This window comes from Pyrgilauda ruficollis, unplaced genomic scaffold, assembly GCF_017590135.1.
Source record: "Pyrgilauda ruficollis isolate IOZ18807 unplaced genomic scaffold, ASM1759013v1 scaffold2, whole genome shotgun sequence".
Taxonomy (NCBI): Eukaryota; Metazoa; Chordata; class Aves; order Passeriformes; family Passeridae; genus Pyrgilauda; species Pyrgilauda ruficollis.
The window spans coordinates 18,230,647-18,251,141 of record NW_024519206.1 but is presented as its reverse complement, the minus strand read 5'-3'; the positions used below and the strand labels follow the sequence as shown (position 1 = coordinate 18,251,141).

The 20,495-nt window shown below is 38.2% G+C and overlaps 1 protein-coding gene and 1 non-coding gene across 11 annotated transcripts in view; one reads left to right on the top strand and one right to left on the bottom strand.

Moving 5' to 3' along the window:
• The window catches only part of SLC4A7 (solute carrier family 4 member 7), a 92,199-nt gene that overhangs the window by 9,083 nt on the left and 62,621 nt on the right, over positions 1-20,495 (top strand). Inside the window, exon 1 of one of the 10 annotated variants that reach the window (XM_041466135.1) lies at positions 17,492-17,635. The exons of the other annotated variants lie outside the window; for them this stretch is intronic. Within the exon in view, the coding sequence (XP_041322069.1) occupies positions 17,600-17,635 (36 nt within the window). The 5' untranslated portion in view covers positions 17,492-17,599. Of the gene's footprint in view, positions 1-17,491; positions 17,636-20,495 lie in introns of those variants that run through there. 10 annotated transcript variants of the gene reach the window in all.
• TRNAG-GCC lies at positions 10,934-11,004 on the bottom strand. Its single transcript has one exon. It is a non-coding gene; the product is annotated as a tRNA-Gly (tRNA).

Sequence of the window (20,495 nt, the reverse complement as noted above, 5' to 3'; positions counted from 1 at the left end):
TTGTTTGGCAAACAGCAGACCTCCCAGGACCTCCTCTTATCTTCCCTGTTGTGCCATATGTTGGTCGCCTGCAGCTCTTTCACCTGGCCTGCTAAGCAGCTCAAAGAGAGCACACCTCCCATAGGGTGAGGGAGGCCACTGCGATTCACAGCAGTGAGCCAGGGAGGAGCAGCACGGGCTTCCGGCAGGCCAGCATCTGGATGGGGACATCCTCCCTGTGCAGTTCTTGGAACTGGGATCTCTGACGTACCTGTTCCTTCGGTGGGTATGAGACTTTGCCTTGTAACATTGCACAAACCTGAAAGGTATTTTGGGCCTTTTGTAACTTCAGCTGCGAGCTGCTGTGCCATGTGTTGCCTGAGCCCTGGTTAGATCGATGTGCTGCGCCCAAGTTTATATTGTGAAACTATTGTGCTACCATCCGGTTCTGTTCACAATATGCATTTAAAATACGTGTGTTCATGTGAATGCCTTGGTCTACCTGTAGCCGGTTTCTGATGGGCATGTCATGTCAATATTACTTTAACAACTTCAGTACTGTAAACTTGTAATGACTGCTATTTCTACAAGGCAAATATTCAGTAACAATAATCGTTAAAAGTTTTTTGTTGGCTGGTGCTGTTGCATTGGCTGATGTTGCATAACTTCTTGGCTTCTCAGCTTGGAGGGACCAAGCACAACAGATTTTCATATTCATGTTTTGCCAGATCATGTGCCTGTAATAATAGGTATCTCTTTCCCTTACCTGGAAATATTTAACAGCATTTAATGAATACCTCATTATGTAGAGCAGAGACGGTTCTACCATACTGGGGATGCTTCAGTTTTTGAAAAACCTATTTTTTTTTTACTTTTTGTTTGTAATATCTGTAAACTTAGTTTGTTACAGGTGGAAACACTGTGGCTTCAGTCTATGTTCTAGGAATTTCTTAATCTCTGTCTCTTTTTTAGAGGGATTTTAACTGAATAATGCTACTGGTGCTTACAAGGGTGAGTACAAAACTAGAGGATCTTCTTTTCTAGTTGCTCACCAGAATGTTTAAAAGAAGGTATGCTGTGGGTTCTCTGACTAAATCGTGGAGTCAGAGGACTGATTGCCAACTCTTTAGCATTCTAAGCAGCAAGGTAGGATTATTTAGACTACAGCCAGATTTATTGCTTCTTTGTTTCTATTAAAGAAAAAAAAAAACTGTTGGAAAGATAGTATTTAAACTTACTGCTTGTTTTAGGCTACTGATTTTTAGATTTTTTTTTCCTTTGGCTTGTACAGCACTATTGTGAAGATATACTATTATGTAAGCTCATGCATTTCTTTAACATGTCATATTCCAAACAGACTTTGTGTACGAAAAAGGAAATGAGAAACCTCTTACTGAATAGCCACAGTTGGTGTTCCTGTTAGTGGTAAATTCTTCTTTTTTTTTTGTCAAATGGCTACACCCTACCAGCCATGAATTTTAAAACTGTTTATATAAAAACAAACAGATAGCATCTGATGATTGTTATGACTCATTTAAGGAAGTGATAAAACCCAAGAGTAGCAGGGATCCTTTCCTTTTTCAGCTTGTTTTTTTTTTTTTTTTATTACCTTTGCTGTGCTTGTGTGCGATTGAGAGATATCAAAAAGGAAATTCATAAAGCAGATACTTATAATTAATATTTGAATTTGAATTGCAGATACCTAATGATTTTGCTTATAAATTAAGTTTACAAAACCAGCTTTAATTTTAGATTGCAATTGCAAGCACTTTGATTAAAGCTATTGTAACTGATTTTTGTGGAAATCCTTGAGTTTTTCAAACTGCTGATATATGTCAGAAAAAACCAACCTTTTTTTTTTCTTGTTGGCATCATCCATTACCTGCCTTAACTGCTGTTGCTATATGAAATGCTTGCAATTGCTTTGCATGTTTTAGAAACATAACCAGAAGGCTTTTTTCAGTATATTGTGCAGTGTATTTTGCTAGATCAACTTCGACTGCTTTTACTGAAATATGTAAATGTACATGGTTCTGTGTGTTGTAAGAATAAACATTTTTGGGCCTTGTCTTTATACACAGATGCTTTAGGTAGAGCTTCAGCTGAAGAAAATAAGTTTATTGAGAAGTTGAGAGTATTTTCCCTGAAAGTCAATTGAATGAATATTTACTTTTAAGTTAAGTAAAATTATAGATTTGAGACTTTACAGCAGGACACACACAAAAAGGTTAAAAAACCTTATCACCAGGTTAGAGGAAAAATAAATAGGGGAAGGATGCTAACTTTTTAAATGAAACAGCTGTCCACCAAATTATTTTGATGCGATAGGAAACCTTATTTGTCAAACAACGATTTGTTTGATGTGATTAAATGTAGTGAAGTTAGCCCATTTATGTATACAAATAAATTCCAATTCTTTATAACTTTTGCATAGTGCAGATGGTCTTGGTAGGTAGCCTGTTGGCATAGCTGAGGAAGAAGATGGCTCTATTCTGTAGAGTGAAGCCAGATAATGTTAGTGTGAGGCTTTAATTCTTGAGCGTAAGTTGTCTTTGCTATAAAGATATAAATGAAGGGCAAAATATAAATAGGGATCTGAAGAAATTTGATATGTTCAAGGTCAAAGAATATACCTACTACTTGTATTCTGTGCTTTGCATTGACAGAAGGTTTTGAAAAGTCAGGCAAACAAGAAAGTTCAGTGTGCTTTTCTCATCAGTGATGGGGACAACTTACTGTAAGTCGTTTGGTATATGTGATTTTAGCTTGTCCTAATACAGAAATAACTTGAAATACAGTGCTTTGTTAAATAAGATAATGGATTTCTCCCTGTCACATTCAGTGATTTGGTGTATGACTGGATATTTACTGTATTTGCATTTGTGGTAGTCCAGGCTGATAATTATAAACTTCCGGATCCTGGAGGCAATGTAAAGGGGAGCATTTGCATGTGAAAAGTAGTCCTCAAACCAGACCTACTTCCCAGTCCACATACAGCAACTCTGTAGCTGAGTTTCTCTGGGGGACGGGTGGAAGAGTAGGTCTCACTTTGAAAACTGTGTTGGGGGTTGATGTATTAGCAAATAATTAACTTCACCTTTCTGAAAAAAGGCATATTTTGTCTTTGGCTGTTGTTGGAAGAAATGTGTAATGCCTGATGACCATTGCTTAGATAATAACTTTTCAATCAGCTAAAGTTGTAGTCTTGTTTTCCTAAGAGGCTGCTGCAGAATACTATTGAGTTGAAATTGCCACTGGCGCATATTCTGAGTAATGTTACAAGTGTCCACTTCCAGGTGCTGGGGGAGGTTGTAGCCAGAAGACAAATTTGGTGACACTGAGAGCACCAGCACCCAGGGACCAAAATGTGTATCTGTTTTCAGAAATGGCTTCTAGAGAAGAGTGGCAGTATTTCCAAACAGAGGTTTAAGTTTGTTTTAGAGGCTGCAGAGGTGGCAAGAGCTGGGGATAGGCATGGGCAGTACAGGTGTCAGGTGCTGTGGAAGCTGTTGAGAGCCCAAGGGGGGCTGTGGCTGGGGAGTTGAGTACTTCTGAAAGTTACAGAATGGGAATCTGTATTTGTATGCATGCTTGTTTCTGGAAATAAAATACAAGTGTACAATGTGCTTGAATTTCTAGTGAAGAGTAAAGAAATACTCCCTCCAAGATGGCATGTTTGCTTCTGTTTTGTGGCTTGCCTTACTGCTGTAGTCAAGCTCAGAGGATCAATTGCAAGTAAGACTGTAAACAGATTTATGTATTATGGCCACTTTAGGATATGGGGAACCTGTTTCCAGCTTCAGCTGTACTATGGTATAAAACAGGCTCTTGGGTGAAGACAGAAAAAAATTTCCTTCCTGTCTTGAGGGTTGCTAAAAAAAAAAATCCAAGTACCGTGAATGTATACAGTATGCTGTACAATTTAATGAAAGCTGAACAATGGCTCTTTAGTGGTGAACAGATTGTGTGTGTATATATTTATCTTTAAGGTATACTAAATTTAAATGGAAGAAGTTATGTATTGTTAGAGAAAAGAATGGACATGACCTTAATTTGGAGAACTTGCCTCCTGTGTAGAGCTCTACATCAAAATACTTTAGTACAAATCTAACATAACAAATCCTTAATAAACATTTTAAACTCCAGTGGTATTCCTAAGTCAAGTATTGGATTGAAAAGAGGAGAATAATCTGGGAACTGCTTTCAATGTCTTGCTTACATAGGAATCATTAAGATAAGGTAATGGTCAAGACAGTGGCTTATTGTGAGAGGTGAAATGGGCCAAAGCAGAGTTTGGTAGTGTCCTTCTGTAGGTTCTGTGGTCAAGGTAACTCTTGAGAGTTCCATTGAAAATTAATGTGTAGCAGCAAGCAGGAAAGACACATTTTAGGTGTTTTTGACAAGGCTGTAGTTCTCCTTTTCCCCCTTTATTGTGGTTTATTATTTGGTATCCAGTGCTTTTCATTGTTAGAGTGCGGTTTTCCTGGCTTCTATCCTTAACCTCATCTGTTTATGATTGGTCAAAGGTTAGTCTCTATAAGCTTGGAGGTTTTTTCCAACTTAATTGATTCTGTATTGACAGACAGCCTCAAAAGAACTGGATTGTCACTGAATGTCCTGTTCTGTGTGAGCAGTGAGTCTGTGATGTTGAAGCATTCCCACAGGATGTTTTCTGGAAAAAAAATGTGCTTTGTGACTGAAAAATTGATAATGTGCTTACTCTACATACCTGCAGGATTGACAGTGACTTATACTGTAGCATGAGAGAAGTTTTCTTGGTGGCTGTAGACCAGTGCTTCTCGGTTAAAGTGGGAAGGAGGCATTTGCAACTCAACAGCCTTTCTGTTTCATATACTGCTTCATGTATAACTGGAAACTGACTTCCTTTTAAGTAGTAACATTGCCCTTTCTCGTGTTACTGTGCTACTATCTCTCAACTTTGGCATGAGTTGCTAAGCTCCAAGTGAAGTGTGTTCTAGGCAGAGACCCACAGCAGCTTTCCAGTGTATTAATTCTAGGCAGATAGTAATAAAAGCTGAAATGTAAATGTGCCCTGTGTGTGACTACATTATTTTGTTGGTTTTCTCTGCCATGTGCTGTTCATGTTATTGAAGAAAGCGTTTCTAAACCCCCTAGGCTCTGAGAAGGCAGCTTTGTTAGAAGTACCAGCATAATTGAAGAACCTGTAAATATAACCTTATTTTTCCATAGTGATCATCCTCTGGGACAGGGATGAGCAGTGATCTCCTAATTTTACACCACCGGTGGAGCCAAAAAGTTTCAAAACAAGTTACATGCTTTATTTTCTATATTACAAAAAGGTCAATAATCCTATATCAGTCCAAATCGGAGACAATCCAAACCTGAAAATTGTTGGTTACAAATCAAGCAACAGCACTCTAAGTGAGCCCATGTAAATGAAGCAGAGCTCTTGGTGCAGTTGATGAGTGATGAGGAAACTGATCTTTGTTAAGTGAACTCTACTAATTATGTAAGTTAATGTGTTAAATTACTTGTAGCAGTTAGTTTGACAGAAATCTTATTATGAGAACAGTGGTTTATATCAAAGTTGTTCAGAGTCTAGATGTAATGAAACAGCTGGAATTACCTGGTTTAAACTGGATAATTGGATGTGGTCCTGTTATGGTATTCTGTGACCCTCACCTGAGAGCAATCAAGTCGTCTTTTGATCCTACAAAGTGCTAATAGCATACCCCTACAGCACTACAGAGAAGCTGAGGATTGAGCAGTTTGTTTTCCTTGGCAGCTAAGGGCTAGGTGAGGTTTCTGGTTTTAAATTCTTAGTGACTTTTTTTGTGCATCTCTGTTACTGTAATAGAGAATGCTTGTAATTCAAGGCCTGTTCACTTTGCAAAGAAGTGGTGCCTGATTGTCAAGAGAGTGTAGTGTGGATGAGTTACATTCATGCCTTCTTGGATCATGTATTAGTAATATCCTTTTGTCAGTGGCCCCTTCAGTGGGTTCCTAATTTACAAAAGTTAAAATTTTCCTTTGTGGTTTCATAAATTTCCCATAAAAGTAACATAAACAGAGGACTTTTTTGCTGTTTGTTCATAAAATCTCGGTGAAGAGGTTAGTATTGGAAAGATTGTGTTTCAGTTGATACTTCAGAATTAATACAAAATATTAAGGTTGTTCCACTTCAGTAGTGTAAGCACTGATGTCTCTCCTTTAGAATAATAGAAATCATATGCTCATTTAGGTTGGAAAAGACCTTTAAGGTCTTTGAGTCCAACTGCAAGTGTTTGTGGTTTATTAATATGCATTGGCAGTTCTATTGGTAACATAAGTAGAAAAGAATTCAGTCAAGTTAGTTTGTAACACCCGTTAACTAAGTGAATGGTTAACTGAAGGAATATAGGAGTTTTTGGAAAAGCTTAGTTATGGAATGTAATATTCCCTTAAAGTATCAGTAAGTACGTATAGGTAAAAAAAAATATTAAAAAAAAAAGGAAAATGGGTAATTATAGGAAATCTTTAGTGAATGCTCTTCTATCACCCTTTTCCTCCATCCTCCTTATAAAGTGTTAGCCTGTGAATGTGGCTAATGACATCTCTCAAAACTGCATGCCTATCTTTGTCTCCTAATGCTTCTAAAAGGACTTTTAGAAATGTGGGGTTATCTTGCATATTCAAAATAACGAGTAGAAGTGAAACCTGCTGACACAGTGGTTCCAAAAGTCTGAATTGTGGTGTAGTTCCCTGTTGTGCAATGTGCCCAGGCTGCTACTGTTTAGGAGAGCAGGCATGTTTATGAATGTGTGTAACTTGCTAATTACATTTTATCATGTGTTACCGAAAATCCAAAAGTTGCATCCATTATGGAATGAGTCAAAAGTAGAAACAAGCTTCAAATATGTAGAGCAAACTTCTTCAGGCTGCTTTATTTCATTTTCTAAACAGTATGGGTAAAGAGGCATTGCAGCCTTTTCAACTGCTTTTTGTTTAACATAATTTTCTTGGTATTTGAGTATGGAGCTTCATAATTTTCTTCAATAAAAAAGACTGGAAGAACTGCAAGAATGGAGAGAATGAAGGATGGTCTCTGTACTGCTGTACAATAACTTCCTGTCTGAGGCTGTCAGAATGCCATGGTTTTTTCCCAATGTATGACTGCATTTCAAATGTTTAAGCATTTGAAGAGAATCTTTTGCAGACACTCCGTTGTCTGCAAAAGATTCTCTTCCCTTGTGTACCTAAATCACTTGTTCATGAATGAAAATTTGGAGTCAATGTCAGGATCAGAGTGTGCAAGAGATTTTTGAAGCATTTTTGCTTTCAGGTTCCCCCTAGTGTTCTGGTATGGATGGTGTAATTCTAAAGTGAACTACAGTTCAGTTTTTCTTTAGTGGAAGAGCTTCCTTTTGGCATAGTTGTTCTGTTCCAATGAGAAAAGGGCATCTTACACTTTCTTTGAGTTCCTGTCAATGTACAGGGCCGTCAGCACAAAAAGCTTTTAATGGACAGTTGGCCTGGTTATAAGTATTTTAAAATAGTAATTTATTTGTCTCATTGTGCTTGAATAATTCTGCTTTATATGCTTTAAAAAACCACCAAAACCCCACAAAACAATGCTTCTGCTAGTGTTGATTTTGATAACCAATGATGAAAGTGTTGCAAATTGAAAAGTCAGGTCCTTTTGGAAACCTCAGTTTTTAAGTGTGTAAAATGTTGTTAAAATCAGATATGAAACTATTACTTCTATTTAAAGAAATTACTTCTCAGACAAAAGCTCTGAAATTGATGTTAAGATATCCAAAAGCTATGATGTTGTGCTGCCCCAAATATCAAAGTGTATTCAGATGTCAATTAAAAGGTACCATTTTCTGCCAAAGTTGAATGTCTTATTGTCATTCAGATACAATCTCATTTTATTAAGGTTAGAGTGCAGTAGAAGCCAGTTTGATTCTGTTTGTTTTCTACAGGGGAAATTTTTGCAACTTGCAGTTGGTGATACTTTTCCAACCTGGTTTACAGGCAGTTGATTTTCTTCTGTAGAGTCAGTTCTGTGAAGAAATGTGAGAATAAATACAAATGGTTTGGTGGATAGGTTGATTTCTTTGTGTGTGCCCAGACTTAAGTGAAGTAACATTGGAAAAAAGAACTTTATCATTAGAAACATGGGCAGTTCCTAGAGGACAAGTATGTTCAAATTTTTCCTATTTAAATATTTCTTTACATGTTGCTTTTGGGAGTAGGTGAGACCGTTCTAATAAAGCTGCTTTTAACTGTTCTTTCTCATGTATCTCATATTTATTTTTTCAAAGTCTCTTCTGTATCAGTTTGAGGTGGAGCGGTCTTTTGGAATTATGGAATGATGAAAGCTGTGTTTGGATGAAAGCTGTGTTTGATTGCCAAAAGCTGCCGCGTAAAAATGTTCTTCCTTCCCAGAAAAAACTCAGCTGAACATTTAAAGTTGTATAAATGCATATGTAATTAAGATATCTGATTGCAGAAATTTATTTGATATCATAACACATCCCCAGGGTTGTTAGCTGTGTTGTTCATATTTTATATGCCACAGTAAAAGGAAGTATTGGATTCTGTGTAGGTGGTTTCTCTACAAATTTGATACTATTGGAAAGAAATACTTGTTCTGGAGGCTTGGTTTCTAAATAATGAGAAATGTAATGCAATTTGCTTTACTTTCTCTTTTTTCCTCCTTATCTCATATGTGTAGAAAATTAATTGCCAGATACAATTGCCATTGACTAGAATAATTCTTGCATTCTTTTCAGCATTTAAAATTTCCCTGCTAGCTGTGAAATCCTGAATTAAAAATGTTAAGGTAAAGTTCTTGTAGCCACTGGGTGTAGCATATTTGATTCATAAGGTCTTTTGCTGAGATCTCCAGTCTAGATTATATATTTTATGTATTTGTCTTAATGTTTGGTTCACTGTGCATTTGGCTTGGTATTTTATTTTTTTATCTGTTAATGGTATCAATTATGTTTGTAAGGACATTTTTTAAAGCTGTTTCAAGTTCAGGCAGAGAGTTCAGGAGGAGACTTTGTGTCTAGGGCAATGACTTTTGATTTATTGATGCCAGCTTTAGAGTTCTAGGGCTGGTCAGAACTGCTGTGGTTGCATTGCAAGAAGTATGGCTGGTGTAGGTTTACTCTGCATGTTCAAATTTGCCTTACAATAAAATCATGGCAGCAGAATTTTTATGGGTAGACTTTATGCAAGGCTAGATAATTGTCTTCCAGAAGTCAATGTGAAAGCCAAAAGTGTAAGTGAGTTCTTTGTTGTACATGCTCCAATTTTGCTTAAAATTATTGTCTCAAATAAATTGTCTTTCCTTGAACATGTATTTTTGCTACTGGATGGTAGTGTACAGATTAAAGTGCATGAAAATGTGGTCTATGGCTTTATTAGAAAGATGGGTAACTTCTGTTGTTCATTTTAAAGTAATGAAAAATGCCTTTTCAGAGAGCACCCTGTTTAATAGTTCTTGGCTGGTTAGAACTCCCATGCAAACCATGCTAATACTCTCTGAAGTAGAGAATTCTAAGTGTTAAGCAAATGAAGAGCATCTGTTCTGCCTGCCAGGTGTTGGATACTTTTCTTACTAAATAGCCCCTCAAGTCATAAATTTACAGTAGGAGTCCTACAGCATTTTTTTTCTCTTTGCAAGAGAAATATATGTCTTTCTTAAAAGTACTGTGTTGTCTTTTAAAAAACATGGTTATTCACAAAACAAAAACTAATAAAATAATAAAACCAGTATCAGTAGTTGTAGTTCTTGAGACAAAAAATGAAATTACTACAGAAGAGGTAGGTTCTTTTTTTTTTTTTGTCTAATTTTAGATCTCTAGCTCAGTTTCCCTTTGCATTTTGTCAGCTGAACTTTCCTGTAAAATAAGCGCCATGTACAGTGGCATGTATGAATCAGTTGTGTCAGAATCAACACCTTACTTTTAAACTGACTTCTCACAAAACCTGCTAGTAGGATATAGTGAAAGCATTACCCTTAATACATCAGAAAATCAACTGCTTGCTTTTTTAAAACAGCAAGAGCTTGTTTGCATAGCTTTACAAGATATTAGGCGAGGCAAATAAGAAACAGAAGTGGAACTCCTTTTAAATGTCTCGTCAGTGGCCCTTCTGAAGGACCTTGGACTGACTCCTAGAAATTTTAAGTTCTGAGAGTTTTTATCTCAGGCTTTATTATTTCTTTATTTCAGGCTTTTCAGACTTTTAAGCTTGTTGTGCTTTAGAAATGCAAGAGGAAAGTGGAAGAAACTTTGGCAAGAAAGTATGTGTCTTAAAATATGGCTTAATGGTAAGGGCTAGCTGGACTGACTAGTTCCTGATTTCTGAAAGGGAAAAATGTCATTCCCACTATATCCTTTCTCCTTTCCCATAAGCTGATTCAACTTCTGAAGCCATTGAAAAACTCAAATAAAATCTTAAAAACCACTCCACAAGCTCAAAAAAGATTTGACATTTAGTTTTAGTTTCCTGAAGTGAATGTTAAGTTAATTACATGTTCATTCTGTAATCAGAATCATTGAATCAAAAAATCATCTGGGTTGGAAATCACAGTCTTCTAGTTCCAGCATCCCCGGTGTGGAAAGGGACACCTTCAACTAGACCACGTTGCTCAGAGCTCCATCCAGCTTGGCCTTAAACGTTTTCAGGGTGGACAGCCACAACTTCTCTGGGCAACTTCTTCCAGTGCCTCACCACCTGACAGTGAAGAGTTTCTTCCTGATATCTAATGTGAGTCTACTCTCTTTCCATTTGAAGTGCAAGAGACTTTATCTCAGCCTTTCCTCCAGGGAAAAGTGCTCCATCCTTCTAATGGATGCCCCATCTTGGTGGGTCTCCTCTGGACTCTCTCTAGCAAGTCCATGTCTTTCCTGTGCTGGGAACCAGCTGGGGTCACAGTGGAGTGGAGTCATGGAATCACCTCCCTAAAAGTACCAACTGCATTGGCCAGGAATCGAACCCTGGCCTCCTGCATGGCAGGCAAGAATTCTACCACTCAACCACCAATGCTGGTGATTATTTTTTTTTGTCCCCTGGCTCATTTTACACATTGTCTTTATTTAAAAAAAAAAAAAAAAGGCAAAAAAACAACAAAAACTTCTGTTCCACACACTGGCACCACCAGCTTCTTTGATTTTTCCCCTCTACGCTTCTTCTGAAAACTTTGCTTTCGCAATTGGGAAAATTGCAAAATCTTGTGCAGCTTGTGCAGCTTCCCCTTGCCCAGCACTTTGTAGTAGCCTGAGTGCATAATATCAGTGACTGCAGCCAGTCTGGCCTCATTTTTCATGTAATTGAACATTTTCTATTCACTTAGAGGTGTCAGCAGTTTCCAAATTGACAGTAGCACAGAACTTCTGGCTTCTTTTCAAGTCACAGTGTGTCATGCCTACTTTTCTGAAGTAACCAGAGTAATGCTTATCAAAGTTCATCCTGTGATGTTGAATGCCACCGGCGTTACCATGTCCTCTGGGATGTTTCCTGTGTGCACATGTGACTGTGGCTGATGTGCCCTCTCAGCTTCCAGGTGTCCCTTATCTTGTCAGTATGTGCAAGGGCAAGGAAAGAGCTTGGTGCCTGTGAGAGTGAGGAAGGGCAAAGGGGGCAGAAGTGGGACAGCATCAGATCCAATGTAAGGCAAAGATGTTGCATTGTTAAAATATTATGAGAAGAGCAGAAGGTAATGTGACTGGTACCTTGCCATTTCTCCAAGCTGAGATGTGAAACTGCAGCAGTGGAAGTGTGTGGCTCCACTACACTCTGAGTCAGATTTTGTTGGAGTTGCCCACGGTCCTGCTCTACCTCCTCTGGGCTCAGCAGTCTCCCTGCCTGCGCCTCACCAGTACTGAGTGGCATCTGTCTTATTAATAAAAAATGTGTGGATTGCTAAAACTTTTATTTTTTTTTTTATAGCAATGAATTTGTTGTGGTAGAGCCTTGCTGATACTCAGTGTGTGTAACAATGGTAATAATCTGACTGGCATTCATGCCACAAGGATTTCAAGTACCTTAAAGTTCCTCAGCATAACTTGTGGACTTTTTATTTTGTTGGTTTTTGTTTTGTGTTTGGGTTTTGTGGTTGTTTTCCTTTGTTTTTAAAAATTTATTTAATTAAAACAATCTGCAGATGACAGCACCTATGTTACAGCACTTAGCTAAAAATTTAGGATGAAATGCTGCTATAGTTCAAATTGCATGAGCAGACTGTATTTCCATCCTGCCTGCCTTCTTATTAAAAAGAAATGTTGTGGGCCAGCAGACTGCTGATTTCTCCTCCTGTATTAGTTACCTACAGATACTGGAAACATTGCATTGCCCTCCCACTATAACTTACTAAGTTGTGATTTGTAAGTAGTAATTTTTGTTCACCATAAGAGTAAACATGTGTTGTTAGTAAGTTATTATACAGACACTTGATTTGAGAGGGATGCAGTTATATGAATAGAGAATTTGAGACATAGGGAAAGCTGAAGGTGAAGATTTAAGCGTTGAATTTATGTGAATTTGTGAGATTCAGTCTTTTGCTTTTCTGTGGAATGACATGTAGGTGAATAATCATTCAAAAATTGTTTACCTCCTGAGGATCTGCTGTCACGGAAAGCAGATCTTCTTGTGCAAGCACTTTAAATAATGTCAATAAAAACAAGATAAAATTATCTGTCTCTTATTATGCTGCTTCATATCTGGACTCATCAGCTGTTCACAATGATGCTATCTATTCTAGGGAATTAATCTGGAGGATAAGTGTTTAATATTTGTACACTGACCTGTTGGAGTCAATCCAGAGGAGGGGCCACCAAGTTGATCAGAGGGATGGAGCACATATATGAGGAAAGGCTGAGGGACTTTGATTGTTCAGCCTGGAAAAAGGGGAAGGCTTTGGACTGATCTAATTGTGGCCTTCCAGTACCTGAAAGGAGCCTACAGGAAAGATGGGACAAGACTATTTAAGAGAGGAAGCAGAGACAAGGCAAGGGGGAATAGGATCAAATGGAAAGAGAGTAGGTTTAAGTTAGATGTGAGAGAGAACTGTGTACTGTGAGAGTGGTGAGGTGCTGCAGCAGGATTCCCAGAGAAGTTGTGGATGCCCCATTCCTGGAACTGCTCAAGGCCAGGTTGGAGCTCTGAGAAACTCTGAGGAAGGTGTTCCTGCCCACGGCAGGGAGATTGGAACTTGATGATCTTCAAGGTCCCCTTCCAGCCCAAACCACTCCATAATTTAGAATATTTGTAAAAGTGGTTGTAGAACAATTAAACATATGGCCTTGCTTAGGCAGCCTTAATAGTGTTGAAACAGCCCTGGTTTATAGTTCGTGTGAACTTGCACAGTGATCTAAGAATATTTTAGGATAAAGAAAAACTAGAATATCTCTCAAAAATGCTGCCAAAATGCCTGGAGATGAATTTAGCTAAAGGCAGTATGTTACAGTTGTAAAGTGAGGAGCTTTGAATTCCTCTGTGTCTCCCAACCATTCCTTCTCTCACTCCTCCCAGGAAAAAAAACCAAAAAAACCAACAAACCAAAAATCAAAAAAAACCCCAGAAACATCCCCAAAGTTTAAAAACCCAACCTCGTGAAAACCCCAAGAAATCGAATCACTCAACCCTCCCTAGCCTAGCTCAGTGGCATTTGCATGCTGACCACATGCTCATACATGCTGCTGTAAGATCTTGGTGGGGTTCTGTTGGAGCATGTGAATTTCGTCCATCTATACCAAGGGATGGTTTTGAGTCCTGGAACATGTCCTGGAAAACTTTACACATCTTTTGTTTTTCTACATCATCAGTGTATTTAGATCAGAATGTGGTGTGATTAATCAAGTAGTAATAGTACACTAGAGAACACAGTAATCTTACTGTTAATGAGGGTTCAGGTTATAAATTTCAGTGGGATCTCTAGAGACTAAGTATTCAGCTGTCCAAGTGATGTGCAATTGTGTAATGTCAGGAGGGCTTAAACTAGTGATCTGCCACGTGTTTGCTCTCAGCATCCTGGTGGCTTCTGACAGCTGTCCTGCAGTGTGCTGAGATACCCAAGACTCCACTACTGGGGCAATACACCAGAGAGTATCTGTACAGAGTACTTCTATCTTTTTTCTTCCCTTCTTTTTTTGGAAAAACCCAGTTCCATGTGTATGTGCCGATGCTAGCTGAAGCATGCTGTGCAGGTGTATGTCTTGGGAACTAGGTATTACATAGAAATTGTATTCTGGAAAATACTTGCAGGCAGTAAGACTTTTGGATTTTTTGGCTAGTTTTAATTCATTAAATGATGTGCCACTGCTGACAAAGGTTTCTATGTTCCCTTGCTAAGGCAGTAATGTTTCTTTGGAGGAATACCCTATAGTTAATTTCTTTGTAAAAAGAAACTCCTAGGAAGTTTTTTTTAATATGAGTTAGTATGTTCCCCTTTGATAAGAAGCTGAACAAAACCATCTGTAGAGTTGTTTGACATATGAACTTTAGACCATGTCATACAACTTACCCCCTTCATCATCTTAATCCCCTAGCACCTTCCCTCCCTCCTGAAATACCCCCATGGCCTGGGCCACCCTCACCCTCTCCAAAATAAAGCCTCATTTAGAAGTATTGTCATGCTGTCTCATAATTATTTCTTGCCTTTTTTTTAATTCCTAAAGAGAGATGCTTTGAGCTTGGTAGATGCTGTCCTTTCAGCTGCCTGAAGAAGGGTGGCACTGGGTTGGTGTTTTGGGGCTGCAATGTTAGAAAAGATAGTCATAGTATCATAGACTAATTTGAGTTGGAAGGGAAACATAGGGAATCATAAACTCCCAAGTTCCTGATCTAATTTGCTCATAAAAGGAAGGGTTGATTTTGGCCTGTGGATGAAACTCTTAGCACCCTACCTCCCTACCCCCCCCAAACCAGGGTTTTAAAGTATCAATAGATACAGAGTTTACAGGGCTGCATGTGTGGGTATGTCAGTTTGCTTGCTCTGCAAGCAAGCAAGCACTCAGTTTTCTTGTGCTCATATCTGACTGTGTCAGATAGCAGCTGGGCTGTGGAGCTCATGTGGTAAATCCTGCTGAGAGCTCAGTCCTGCTTACTGCAGCTACTTTAAATGTCCTGCCATTTCAGAATGGCAGATTAAGCACAGCTCTGCCTGCTAGACACTCTGCAGACCCTGCAGTAAGGCAGTTCACTGCCACTTCTTAATGGACTGGGATCAGAATTGCGTATCATTTGGGAAAATATGAGAAGTTCTTCCAAAGAAGTAAGAGCTCAGATGATTTTTTTTTTTTCTAGATAGGTGGTACATACTCTTTTGGACCCATCTTTCAAAAATATATTTTTGTAGACTGAGATAAGGTCAAATAAGTGGAATCTGAAGGGGTATAAAAGTGAAAATGAAGAAGGAAGTGTTGAAGGAAAAAGTGTATATTTCATGATAGGTACTTACGTTTCTTTTATTAAATTAAGTGTCCTCATACACTTCATAGAGATATTTTTGCAGCATCAAACATATGGTTAAAATATTGCTCCAGTACAAATAGTTCTGCTCTGAGTTCTCACAGTGTTGTCACTGAACATGCTCAAGGATGTGATAATTTTGAATATATTTGCCTACAGTTTGTTTTAGAATACTTCTGTAGTTAAACATGTTGAGACAATTGCAGTTTGAAGTTGCTCTGCTGTTCTCCATTTGATGGGAAGCTTTTTCCTGGTACTTACTCTAAGGGAAGAGCAGACGTTTATCCACAAAGTGTTTTGGTATGGGACTTAAAAGACAAAAACTTCCATCTGTTTGAAAAAAACATGCTTGTCTTGCTTGTGAGTGGGTTTTTTTTGTTTGTTTTTTTCATTCCAAGACTGAGTGACTGTTAACAAGGAATTGGCTGACTACAGACTATAAAGAAATTTCAGTAAGCTGCTTCAGAAAGGTTTTTTTTTCTTTAAGTATTCAAACCAAGCAAATACTTTTCCCCTTATAAAAATTAAAAAAAAAAAAAAAAAGTGATTCCCACCCCTCTTATTCTATCCCTAAGGAATAGACAGCCTGTTTTCCTTCACACACCCACTCCCAACCTAAACAAACACGTTTTTTACTTGTAGCAATTGAATTACTTCTAGTATGGATTTATGCTAAGGAACAGTTCATTGAAATATGGGAGAGCCACCAGGACACAGTTCAACATAGCTGTTTCAGTATTCATCTGAGCAGCTGAAGAACTGTGTGAATCTGTGCTCTGCATTAGGGAAAGAATAGGTGTGATTTAGGATGCCCACTTTAGAAGAGATCACTTAGAGTTAGGGTATCTGGTATTTATGTCTAACTCTGTGCTTCCTGTATGAATCATTTAGTTTGTAACCATTTACATGTGGCAGCAGAGAGGCCTTCAATAGCTTGGAAGTTAAAAGATGCATACGTGTGTTAGAGTGAACTTCTATTTACAGAGTGGAAACAAACTACTTTTAAACTCTCTTGTCAGCACTGTCTGAGAATACTTTCATTAGCCTATGGTTAGAGAATTCTCTGGACTGAGGCAGTGAGAGGAACTGAATGTGGCCTTCTGATTTCTCTACAGAGAGGTGATAAATACCATCTTCCTAGTTGCACAATGTATTTGCACGAAGTTCATGGACAGTATGTTACTTGTTCTATTTTGTCCAAGTTGTTTGTTGGTTGGGGTGGCATCAGTCCAGCTTCATTGCTAGAGTTCTCATCAAACAAGACGTGGGAGTAAAAGCAGAAAAAGGAAGAAGCAAGGCAGTGGCATGTCTTAAAGGTTAGGTTATAGATAACTCCTTAAAGAGCCAGTTTTTCCATGCACTTGATGATGGGAGAAGGAGATTAGGGTATGTTAGTGATGAAGAGGGAAAGAGTAAGATGAAGCTCTGAATTTGATCTGCTTGAACAGAGGTTGCATTTTTCAAAGAGTGGCTGAAGGAAGGAAAAAATACAGCTACTCACGTAATACCTGAAACAGAGGCAGCTTACTCTGGGTGGACCCATGAGATTAATTGCAGCTAACATCAATGCTTTTTTACCTTTTCAAAAGGAGAGGATAAAAAAAAAAAATTTTTTTCTTTTTAGGAAGCCATGGTTTAGTTTGCTGAACAAGAATATATAGCTTATGTTAAAAAAAATAAAAAACCAACCAAACACCTGCATTGGAATGAGTATTTGGTGAAAAGTTTATAATACAGCTATAAACACACTTAGCAGATGTTTGACTTCTGGGTTGTTCTGTTCTGGGACCCGTGGTACAAATGCGTTTTGTAGTGCTAATGAAGTCTTGGATCAGAGCAAAAATATTACCTTGGAGCTGCTCTTAGCAGCTGTTGATGCAGAAAATGTGAAGTGTGGAACTCAGTTTCAGTTCCTTTTTTGGTATTCCCTGAGCTGGAATTGAAGGCATGCCGTCTTGCCCATTCTGCTGCTGTGTGACCCTGTGGTAGCCGTAATCAGTGGCCTGGGAGATGAGCGAGTGGAGCGGGAGCGATTGGCTGGGGAGCAATTTCCCGGAGTACATCTGTGTCAGGCACAGCCAGCTAAAGCAGTCATGTATGCGCAGGCTCTGATCTCTGGGGAGGTTCATTACAGGGTCTCGTACAAGGGCATTCTCTGCTTCTGCACATCAGCATGGAAGAAGCTCGTCAAGGGAAGAAAATGCAACCTGTATGTAAATAGCAGCTGTGTAATGTAATAATGGCTTGAATGTGATTTGATGCAAGTGGCTCAGAATTGTGTGCTACCTTAGACTCACTAGTTGTGGAAGAAATTTTTGAAAGATCTGGTGATAGAAGTAGTAGTTTGAGTAGAGATTTCTGTATTAGGGAAGATATTTGCTGTGTTGTTAGAATTGCTTAATCATAGTAACCAGCTTAATTCAGAAAGAAAATGTGCTCTTACAATTGTGACAGTATACTACCAGACTTGGAGATTGGTTGAATGTTTTGGATTGGGTTATTTTTTCTTTTGGACTATTTTGAGCCAGGCTTTCTTAATTTGAAGGTTATCAATTGTGGCTTTGCTTGATTCTGTGCAAGTATAGCCAGGATGTTTCTGGTAGAGAATCTTAAAATAGCCGTCTGATTGTTCTTTTTTGACAAAAAAAAGCAAGTGAACTTAATGAGCTGTGTAACTGAGGTGAAGTGTTCGTGGAGATAACATTTTCTTCAGACCTCAGTGGCACAGATAAAAAACTCCATTTGTGGGAATTTATACAATGAATTCTAATATTAGTGTTACAGGCTATTTCTTAGCCATTGTATGGGTTGTCATTACCACTGTCATGTTACTGCAGTGCAGTGTGTAACAAGGATTATTACTTCAAAAGTTTACTGGAAACTAAAATCTATGGGATGGAATTTTCCTAAGGTGTGAAACTAAAGATCCCTGAATTATTTTATGTATGAAAGCTAAATGTTCTATTCCCTTGTGTGAGCATAAGAAATAATTTGATTTAGATGTGCTTGAGTGCATCAGATTGTAGTGGCCTTTTGTTTGTCAAGGTCTCTGTAGTACAGTGCTCGATTTTTTGTTTTCATTGTGGTGCTACTTTCAGCTCTGGGCACAGAACTCTATCAAGCATGCATGTGCCTAGAAGACTAGGCAGAGATGTGAGGTGACTAGTTGTAAACATTATAGTACTTCTGCTTTTTTTACCTGTAATTTCTGGAATTCACTTAATCACATTTAAGTGAATGGAGATATGTTGTGTTTTTTTTTTTTTTTTTTTTTTTTTTGAATGAAATTTAGTACTGTGAGGCAGTGATAAAATGCAACTTTGTGAAATAGCTACTATAATATTAGATATGCAATTGATATCTTGTGTTGGATTGCTGACAGTATTTGCTAAGTTCATGCATGGTGGTGAATTTTCTGGCTTGCAGAATACTCAGGCTGAATTCAAATGGACTTGTAAATCAAATACTCACTTGCACCTTGCTAGGAATCAATCCATCTCTTTTTCTTGTGCTTGTTCTAATCCAGTTATTTTGATGAATTGCTGTGGTGTGCCATGGTTGATAGCCATTCACAACTGTGACTAGTCTCTTGTTGATTTTATGTTTCCTTTTCTTTCTGACTTTTCCTCGCATTTTAATTTTCTCTTGTGATTAATACAAACACTTCTATTGTTCATTGTCCAGAGACATGTTCAGTTTTTCTGGGATGGGACATGGCTTCTCTTGCACATTGTGGTGCTCATTGTGACCCTGGCTGGATTAAGGCCTGCTGGAATTGAGATAAAACTACTTATAAACATTAGATTTTGATAGTGCAAGAAGCAAAACATTAGTGTGTTTAGAACTCCTTTTTTCCTTGAAAGTACTTGGGTTTTGTGGTGTTAAAGTAGCACACATACGCATCTTTAGTGCCCTCCACATACAGTTTCAGAAAATCAGAAGTGCAGTAAAATTTCTGGAGAGTTCGACTGAAGTCTCTTGATATCCTATGGACATACTTGTCCAAACAAGGTTTGTAGAGCTGCTGTGTTTATTGTGAGTCTTCTAGAAGCAGATTGGTCAGATGTATTTACTGAAGTAAGCTGAACAGTTAATTAGAGGATTAGTAGGCTAAAAAAAAATCTAAGTATCCCTAACCTCTTCCGTGATAGTTATGGTCTTACTGAAATAAATCTTAAGTGTCACACCTTCCTGCGAGGCTCTGAGTGTAGCTTTGATTAGGAGGGGCTGTCATTTACATGTGAGGAATGTTGAGTAAAATAGGAGTTGTACACATACAGGTAAAATTCACAGGAAAAGAGGGGGTGTGTGGTGACACCAAAGCCATTGAGCTCAACTAGAGTCATTCCTGTAGTGCTTGAGCAATACCCTCTGCTAAGATACTAGGGGAAAAAAATCTCTGGAAAGCAGCTGTCCTGTGCAAAGGAGACCATAGAAGATACAATTAAGGGGGAACCCATCAACAGTATGCTTCCTATTTTAAACCTGGCAAGTGTTCTGTTTGTGAATTATTATTAATTGTGCTCTCATCTGTATATATTTAGAGGGGAAGGCCAGCTAAAAATTGTGCGATGACAAAATGAGACAGGTCTCATTTATATGTGGTGGATTTTTCCTTGGCTGTTAGGCTGGTGTGCTTGATTTAGAGCTGGTAGTGTTTCATCACTCTGACAACTTCGGATGATACAGTATTGCTGCATAGAGACCATACCCAAAGAATTTACTTCAAATGCATCTATAGGACCACTTGTGCAGTTCAACTAAAGTTGAACAGTTTGATAGACTGTCTAATACCTTCACTTACTGTTATTTAAAAAGAACTTTGATTTTTCTTTTGTATCCTGATTGTCCTTTAAGGAGGCAGCAACTACAGATGCCTGCCCTCCTGCCTACTCTGGGCTCATCTTACCTCTGGTTTAAAAGCAGCATCAGTCTGAAGGAGAAGTAAAACAATATATTTAGAACTTACCAAATGCTGCTGTTAGTTGTTCCTGCAGGTAAACCATGTCAACAAACCCTTCCTATTTACTCACTTCTAACTAAGGCTGCTTGGTGCTGTGTGTGGGTAG